The sequence below is a fragment of the Caretta caretta genome, chromosome 1 (genome assembly GCF_965140235.1).
Source record: "Caretta caretta isolate rCarCar2 chromosome 1, rCarCar1.hap1, whole genome shotgun sequence".
In the NCBI taxonomy this organism is placed as follows: domain Eukaryota; kingdom Metazoa; phylum Chordata; order Testudines; family Cheloniidae; genus Caretta; species Caretta caretta.
The window spans coordinates 167,068,907-167,078,606 of NC_134206.1; the positions used below are offsets into that span (position 1 = coordinate 167,068,907).

Consider the following 9,700-nt stretch of genomic DNA (forward strand, 5'->3'; position numbering starts at 1 on the left):
CACCATGATGCCCACATTGGCAGGGCCCATGCTTTGACAGAAGTCTGTGTCCATGTCCTCATCTCTCACATCACCGGACTGACGTCGCCTACTCGCCCGGTATCACTTTGCCAGGTTCTGGTGCTGCATATACTGCTGGATAATGCGTGTGGTGTTTAATGTGCTCCTAATTGCCAAAGTGATCTGAGCAGGCTCCACGCTTGCCGTGGTACGGCGTCTGCACAGAAAAAAGGCGCGGAACGATTGTCTGCTGTTGCCCTGACGGAGGGAGGGGTGACTGACGACATGGCTTACAGGGTTGGCTTACAGGGAAATAAAATCAACAAAGGGGGTGGCTTTGCGAGAAACTGAATGGTCCCCTCAAGGACAGAACTCAAAACCTCAAGGACAGAACTCAAAACTGGGTTTAACAGGCTGTTGATTTCACAGAGGGAGGGAGGGAGGAGAAAATGAATACAAAACAAATTTGGTCTATTTCTTGTTTTGAGCCACTTAATCTATCTTTATACATCTTGCTGGCAGCAGACTGTTCAGTACGACTGCTAGCCATAGTCATCTCCTGGGTGCTCGGCAGAAGATGGTGCAGTATGACTACTGGCCATAGTCTTCTGCTGGCTGCTGATTAAAAGACAGTGCACTGCCGGTAGGACTGAATCACCATGAGACGAAACAAGGGAAATGACCCGGCTGAGTCACTCCCATGTTTGCCCAGGCGCCCGGTTAAAAGAGCACCCAGGACTACGTCAACGACGGCTACCAGTCATACTGCACTGTCTGCTGCCAAAAGGCAATAAACTGCTGCTGTGTAGCAATGCAGTTGTCTGTGTCAAGGAGCTAGTTACAGCTCCCTGATCCTAAGTCACAGCTCCTGCCCAATACGAGGAAGCAGCAATAAGATGGGACACTGACATTAGGTCTTTAATGGCCCCCATGCTAAGTGGAGGCCTAACATTGTGGAACTATGCTCTGCCCTACCCTGGCCTTACCCTTTTCCTCCACAAAAAGGCTCCCGTTACCAGCCATAGGTGCAGATCCTGCTGTGTGTTGGGAATGTGAAGGCAGATTACCTTAGTGGTGCACAAGGGCCATGACCTCTGGCCCACAGATTGAAATCGTTCTTTTAATTTGCATTATGCCATGTTATGTCAAGATAAAGTCTGGAACATTAAGTGTGGAAGTATGGAGGCAATGTTGGCTTTAAGAGCAGCATTTCCTTTAGCACTCATGTTCCCTAGTATTTTACTATTCATTCCTGGGAGAAAGTGAAGACCAAGTGCCTTAGAAACAGATGCTAAACAGCCTTCTCTGCCTTGCCGAATAAATCTGACATTTATTATTTTAGGTTAGGCGAATCTGGACAAAGTCACCATACTGTATATTTTCAGCTATGGCGCAAGTTCATTATGGACTTGATGAAAATCCCTTTGAAGTCAATGGAAAGTTTTCAACTGATTTCAAAGGGCTCTGGATCAGGCCCTATGACAAAAAAAATGTTGTGGGAATAACAACCAAAGAAATATTCTGAATGAAATACTAAGTTTGACAGCCAGGCTGTATGGACCAATCCAGCAAAGCGTTAAGCTTACACTAACTTTAAGTATGTGAGTAATCCCACTTACTTACTGTCAATGACGCCATGCTCACAGTAGATGCTGATCCAGCAAAGTGGATCAGCACACATGCCTAAGTATAAATCAACAAGACTACCTATGTCCTTCAAGTTAAGCATGTGCTTAATTCGCTTCTTAGTTGAATCAGGGCCTATACTCACCAGTCAACTGCAGGATTTAAAGCAACAGCTTTTGATGGGTGAAGTTAATGTAAGTGATAATCATCTAGATCCCTTCATTTTTTGTGTAGTGTAGATATTTGCAATGTAAACATTTAGGTACATATGCTGCTGGGTGGCCTGGCACACAAAATCAGCATTCCATTGAGATCTCATTTAAAAAGCACATATATTTAATAATGATAGTAAATACATTCTTTGCTAAAAAATGAGAAAATGGATCAGTCGTTTTTTCCTGTAATTTACACTACTATAGTTCTGTAACTTTCTTCTGTTGTTACTGCAGACTGATGGTAAATAGCTGCTGGCTAAATTGGATACATATTTATGCTTACCAATGTAATACTCATATATTCTATATAAATATAATAAAATAATAAAAGATTTAACATTTTTTGTTTTCATTCTGTTACTTACATATATTTACTGTGAGTTCACAAAAATACACTTCTCTTTCCTGTCTCCCCCAATCTTCTATTGGGTTTCAAAGAAACCTGAGTTTATAGTTCAAGTTAGTATTTGCAACATATTTAGGTACACAACTCTGAAGCATGCAAAGGATTCTTCTCACTACACTGGACTTGAATGCAAGCATTTTCATGTTCTTAGTGTAAGTATGTTGTTGTTGTTTTTTTAAAAAAAAGATACCTGATGGTTTACACAAATGGCAGCGGTAAAATGGACCCAGAAGACGCACAGGTGCTTGATGCAAATAAAATAGGACACTTTGAAACCCAAAAATGTGTAAAAATGCTTTTAGTTATATTTAAAAATACCATTTGAACTATCTGGGGGACATTATATATCTATATATTTTCTAGTGCTGGTCTGACAGCCCCAGAGACTTGAACCCTCTGTACATCAAACAGAGCAAGGCTCCCTATACTGACGTACCACATAACTTTAGCTGTGACCTGAACGGCTCATCTCCAGGGGTAAGAAGGTGTTTCCTCCTCCATGCCCATTCAAGTCCTGATCCTCTGTTGGCATTGCCAGCAATGGTTCCCAATGTGGGGATTATTTGAGTGAGAGGGCTATCTATCTCATCAGTAGCTGGACTAACCATTACCTCAGGTCACATAGGCCATCAAGCAGGGGTAATAATTTAGGAGGCAGTGTGGCCTAGAGAACAGGGTGCTGGGTTGGGGGTCAGGTCATCAGATTTCTACTCATGGCTGTCGCTGACCTACTGTGTGACCATGGGCAAGTCACTTCACCTCTCTGTGCTCCTATTTCCCCACCCGCCCTTTGTCTTTTCAATTTAGACCAAAAGCTCTTCAGAGCGGGTAAGGTTTCTTACTATGCTTTTGCACAGAATCTGACACCATGGGGCCCCAGTGTCAGCTGGGACCTCTACTGCTACCGTAACACAAATAATAACTATGGCCAAAAAGATATGGGTTGGATTCAAAATGATGATCTTGAGATGAAGGTCCCCATATTTCATTACCAATCCCCTGAGCCATTTTTTTTTTGCTCTTTTTTCTGCCTTGTCTTTTAAAAAGGCATTAGAACCCATTGACTACATGTGGAGGGGGCGGGGGGAAGGAGAAGCACATACATAATTGGTGGTTACCTGCCACTGACCCGGGTTAGTGATAGAAGTTATCAAACAATCCTGTACACACAACTCATATGCCAGCACAGTACAGACAAACCACAAAATAGTCTTTGGTTAAACCGTCTAAGTTTATAGCAAATGGTTTGCAAAAAAATTAACCAAAAATGTTACCCCCTTTATTCAGATGTATTGTTTACTTAGGAAAAGAATGCCAGTGTGTAGAGTATGTTGCCTGTTAGGAAAGTTAATCTTCACATCTCAGAATACTACTAAATTTTTGGTAACCACTGCATTACCATCCTTGCAGTCTGAAATGACACTGGTGTGTCCTTTTAACTCTTTTAAATTTACTGCAGTCTCTCAGAGAAGCCTTCACGTATGGTCAATGCTATTTTGCTAAAACAGAGGTTAATGTAATTCTCCCGTTATGTCTTCCACAGAATTAGTACAAATACAAAAGTCAGAGGTGACTGGATTGTTTAAACGACCAAGTTACAGTTTTGACTATTGTTTTAATCATCCACTTGCAGACCTGTCTTATGAGTTGAGCAGGAAAATGTCAATTTGACCAAACTAGTTTTAAAACAATGTTTCTTTTCCATAATACCTCCTATAAAATGAACATTTTCTTTAAGAAAAAAAAATTCAACTATTATCTAGTTTGTAAGATTAACAGTAAAATCTGCTTTGACAATCAAAGCCTTCACTTGCTCTGAATGTCTAGAACTCATGCTGTTATCCAAGTTCCCACTGATCTGCTTTTCCTTCTTGGTGGAGCCTGTTCTTGAATTAGAAGTGTAGCTCTTGGTCTCAACAATACAATCTCTAGTGTTTTGCTTCTACTTCAGCCACATGAACAATACCTGTGTCAGTACAATACGAGACCGACTGTAGTCTCAATCACAGTTCCTAGCTGGGACCAGCAGTCACGGCAGCAGAAAGCCAAGGGCAAGTTTATTAATGCAGGTAACACTGGTGAATCAAGCTGTTATGCTTGCTCTTCTTTTGATGCTAAAAATTTTAATGTAATACTAGATTATAGCATCTCCTTATGTAGATTTTCAGTAGATCTTTTAAGACGCATTTCACTGTAGAGTCAAGCCAAATGAATGTCACCTTTGCTAAATTTTCTTAACAGCATTAAGTTGGGCCCTCTTCTTTCAATTTCAATAACTAGAACCCATCAAAACATTACAAGTAGACCTTTGATTTGCCAGGCTGGCTGCTATAATATATTACATAGGGAGACCAACATGCCTGCAGTTTTGTCTTCTTCTATAACATCTGAAGCCCTAGAAAGCAGCACTGCAAATCCTGGCTTTCAAGAGCGTCAGATTAACACTGGCCGTTCACAGTATCTGCTGCATTAAATGAAATCTGTGCTGGGTTCATTTGCTGCAACTGAGGCATTCTTGCTTCCAGCAACTTGTCAGTGGTTGACTGCATTGTCTGATTCCTTTTCCGTAACATCTGTCCAATCCCCATCATGGGGAATCTGCCTCTGCTTTTAACACAGTTAGGGCTCCCCAAAGGATTGGAAAGATTATTTGAAGCTGGCTGAGTAGGAGACACGACTTCTTCTCTCAAAGGACTTGTCTTTTCTTCATATGTGAAAGAGACTTGAGTGCCATGAACTGGAGTTTTGGCAGGAGATGCGCTTCCAGGCTGGAAAAGTGGAGATAGTGTCCTTTCACTTGAGCTTTTATAACTAAAATTCACTGGTGAACTTAAAATTCTATACTGGTGAGAGGGGGAAATCTGATCTATTTGGTCCTCTCTATCAACAGATTCAAAAGAATGCACAATATTCAGGATCAAAGGAGCATCCTTTGTCTGACTTCTGATGCTTGCAGACTCTTGCTGAGGAGAATCTTGCCTCTTAAGGAGTCTAGGTGTCCTTGGAAGAGGTGGCTGGATTTCCAGATATTCCAGAGAACAGGAAGTGACACAGCCCGTCTTGGTTGCCATGGGTTCATGGTAAGGGCTTAAACCACCGGTAGAATCTACAGAACAAAAGGAAAAGAAATCAGAAAAGTGAATGACATTCTCTAATACTTGCTCTGGCCTAGGGCAGAGGGTGTTTGACCTCACATTCCACAGAAGTTTAGCTGGCAGGATGGATGCAGCATAAAAACCAAATGGCCTTGCAGCATATACTCAGTGCAGTATATGGAGCTGATACTCTGATTTTTATTTTGTACTTACATGGTTGTTCTGTGGGTTTGTTACCTGCCAGTGATCTCAGTGGCAGGACAAGTGCATTGACTTAGTAAGAAGAGGGCTTGAAATATGCAACCACATGCTGATGATGTCTTAATCGTTTGAATTAATCATGAACTTCTGAGCAAAGTCTAGGAAGTATGATATTTCCTTTTTATTTTTTTTTAAATCTTATTAGAGCATTGCATGATTCTTAGCAGGAACGGAACACTTTACCTATCAAATGCCTAGAGATACATGTAATAATAATGAGGTTAATCCTGAAGTATTTACTCCCATTGGACGAAATGTGTCCTCAGTTTCACAGGTCTACATATAGAATAACTGCATTCCAGATTTACACAGTTATAGCTGGAAGCAGAATTTCATTTGTTGACTTCAGAGGGAATTTTGCCTGAGAAAGGACTGAATTCAAATGGAATAAGGTTTTCATGATCTGGCCCAATAATAAAACAACAGTGCAATCATGAGATCTCCTTGGTTTTCGCTGAATGTTCGCATCTACCTACACCAAACTGATTGTAACTAGAACCAATGTGAGGCAACACAAATTTTTCTTGTGTTTGTGAAAATCAATCCACAGAGACTCTTTAGCTGGATTCCCCTTGATTTAGAGGAGAGAGGACTGGCAATAAAGCACTCTCCATAAGGATCCCATGCTTTAAAGTATCCTTAGTCTGAAATAGCTCAGGTCTGCTGATCTTCAGGACACACTGCAAAGTTTATATCTATTTCTTTGGGACATTAGGAAGGGAGGAGTCTGGGCAGGGGGCTGAGATCTGTGGGTGGGTGTGAATGTTCATTACTTGTGTTGAGTTTAATCTGGAATACATTGATGGAGTTTTGTCTGATTGGTCTGCTTTCTGAAGCTGGTCAAAACGTTTTGTCAAAATATTTGTCTGGTGAGTAGAAAATTTTCATTCTTATCAAAATCTGGAAGATTTTCAGATTTTAGTTTCAGAAAAGGGAGAAAGAAAGAGAAAGAATATAAATGGAAAAAATAATTTTATTTGCAAAAAAATCTATTAAAAATTTCAACAACATTAAAATTTGCCATTACTTTTGAAATTTTTCATGGAAAATATGTACCATTTCTGACCAGCCCAATGGATTACTGTTACCTTATGGCAGACAGTGCCACGGCCTGATAATGCCCTTTATTGGACTTTTGTTTTGTTTTGTTATGAAACCTAAATAATCAAATGAATAAAATGTCAGATTACTGGAAAGCGTATGATAAACACAGGTTTAAATTTATGTGTGTCTCCACAAACATCTGGGTCTAACCTCTCCCAAACACATTATTTACTCCCTTCTCTCACTGCCACTCCCCCAAAGTCCTTGCTCCATATACACACTATCCCATTTTCCCTCTTGAATGCTCTTCGCTTCAATTCCTTTGTGTTGTCACACCCTGCAGTGCTCCCTCCCACCTATTCTCTCTCCAGCTTGCCTCCCCTCCAGCATGATTAACACTTTTTCTTACCTCTCTCCCTAGTCCTACATATTTTGCTTTCTCCCTTTGTTTTTGTTTCAAAGGTTTATTGTGGTTTGGGTTTTCCCTCCCCTTCCCTGTTGGCTGGCTGTTTATCCTTCCTTCATCACCCAGTCATTCCCCTCTGTTTTCTCCAGCTGCTCTTGGTTATGGGAACTCTCCTCCTCTGGCTCAGTGGTTGCTTTCCTTGCTCCCTTCTACTCCACTCCTACTACATTTCATGGACAGCAAAAAGAAATCTCTTTGTCAGGTTCACTCATCTGCTGACTAAATCAGCAGGGTGCTGGGGAGGGTGCTGTTGCTTTTAAAGTGCTGGTATAAAATAAAGGTGATTTTGCATGCATTTATGTGTGTAGAGGAAGGAAGACTTTAAACAAAGCCATGGCAACTCTATCACAAGGCAAATCAGAAGAGACACAAAACCAAGATTTCATGATTATCCAAAATTGTCATTGTGTCTTTCAGAAATTGTGTTTAAGCATGATTTTTTTGTTCAATCCTCTCTTATTTACAACTTCCTTCTACGTGTGGTAGATAGCGCGCACACACACACCCATACCCACACAAAACTCTTTTACTAACCTTTCTCGGGAACACCAGTCTTGGTGATTTTTCGCTCTTTCAGCAGTGCCTTGGGGTTCTGTATCTGTGCAATAAGGCAGGAGGACGGCTGTCTGTAAGAAGGTGAATTTTTCTCTGTTTTCTTTGGGAGTGGGCGGTGGAGAAGCTCCCCTTTCTTTTCTTGTTCTTTTTGCTTTTTGTCCTTTAAGTTATAAAACAAACAAAAATAGTTTGGTTTATTTTAGAAAGTTTATGTGCCCTAAGAACAAAACGAATTAAAAACACTGCTTATCTAGCTGAATTCAAAGATTTAACGGGAATACATCTGGCTACCCAAAATAACTAAATCTTCCATGTAACATTTTCTTCTGATCAGTTAAACATGATTTCATGGCTCTCATCTACATTGAAAACTCATGCAGTGTGAAAACTGTTTTCAGAAACTCAAACAAAAGAAAAGCTCTTTCTTCAGAGGCCACTCAATCCTCTGACATTTTAAAAAGTGAGTTATGAAGCTTTGAAGAAGTTTAAACTTCCAAGTCATTTACAGTCTGTCTGGGCCCTGACCTGAAGAATATGGACCTGATACTGCAGATTTAGGGTCTGATACTCCATAGTCTTGCACCTTGCATAGCCACATACACCTGTGAAAAATGAGTCCAACAGGATATAAAATACTGCCATTCAGATTTGGTAACATTTTAAAGCTGTTACGCAAAGGAGTCCACACAAGATGAACGAGAGTCGAGAATTAAGCCCGTAGGCTTCAATCCTGCCATGAACGCTGTGTGCCTGACTAGCACTCACTACATGATTGGGGCTTTGCCCTTTAAACATGACAGAGCCATACATCTTAAAACAAACGATTTTATATCAACTGACAGTGGGGGGTGGGAAGCACATACTGAGCTTTAGGACTCAGAAGGTAAGTAAAAACACCCTAATTTTCAAAATTTTGTTTTAAAATGTAAATGAATTAGCATTTTTTCTAACACAAGGGGCTTGATTCTGCAAGGCACAGAGAGCCTCCACTCCCTTGATTTTAGTGGAAGCTTCAGATGCTATTTTACCTTGGAAAAATCAGGCTCCAGATTTGCAATTCACATTTAGATTTAGTTGCTAGACTGCAAGAATCTTACACTTTCCTAGGAAGACTTTGCCTGGTCCAGTTTTGGACCTATCTGTTCTTTCTTTCTTTCTTTCTTTCTTTCGGGGGGAGGGGCTGAAAAAAAGTCGTGTGTTGTTTTTGAAGCAACACTCTTCACGCTGTTATAAACTCTCTATTTAGCCACCTTTTTTGTTATATTCAATTGAAAAGTCTGTAAAACTACAAGTCTTTTTTTAAAGAAATGCTTCAGAGCTCTTTCCCCCATTAAGTCTTTACGTATACATTTTGATAGATAAAATATTAACTAAAAGGAGCCCATCTTAAGATTTCATTATAAAAAAAAAATCAATGGTACCAGCTGAGCACTCATTTCATTGCCATCCCTACAGTAACAAATCAGTACTCACGTAATAGAGGAAAACCAGTTCGGATGAAGAAACAGACATTTGTTATAATAACCCCTAGAAGATTTGAAACTAACAACTATAAGACCAACACATTAGGAAAATAGGTGGGCAAAGTCCATTTTAATCATTCCCATGGCTCAGGTACTTCATTGTTGCCATCCATGGACCAAGAAAAGGAGCTCTCAGATTTTTCCCCATGCTTGCTGCCCTTTGAACTTTGGAAGGTTAAATACTCCTGAGGAAGGGCATCAGTGACTCACAGAAGAACAGCACTCTTTAGGCTTTATGACCTATTACAAGGCTGTAAAGGAGGAATTTTTAGGGCTGGCAAAGAGATCTTTCTTAGAATCTAAAGCATCTCTGAAAATCTCTACTGAGCAACAAAACCTCTTTCACACAGGCTGTGGATTACGTGCAAACGATCAGATTAACTCCTACATGGATAATGCATTGCATGTGGTTTTAGCTGCACATCTCTCATTCGGTCTATTCTGTCAATTCTTTGAAGCAGATACCTGGCCTTCTTGCATATCTGCAAAATACCATGCACACACATGGC

At 40.4% G+C, this 9,700-nt stretch overlaps 1 protein-coding gene across 1 annotated transcript in view; it reads right to left on the reverse strand.

The window, feature by feature from the left end:
* Positions 1 to 1,944: 1,944 nt before the first annotated feature.
* Positions 1,945 to 9,700, reverse strand: part of HUNK (hormonally up-regulated Neu-associated kinase) — an 86,594-nt gene continuing 78,838 nt past the window's right edge. The window contains exons 9-10 of the mRNA XM_075133151.1: positions 7,648 to 7,828; positions 1,945 to 5,353 (exon numbers count right to left, since the gene is read on the reverse strand). Coding sequence (XP_074989252.1) covers positions 4,686 to 5,353; positions 7,648 to 7,828 — 849 coding nt within the window. The 3' untranslated portion in view covers positions 1,945 to 4,685. The remainder of the gene's footprint in view (positions 5,354 to 7,647; positions 7,829 to 9,700) is intronic.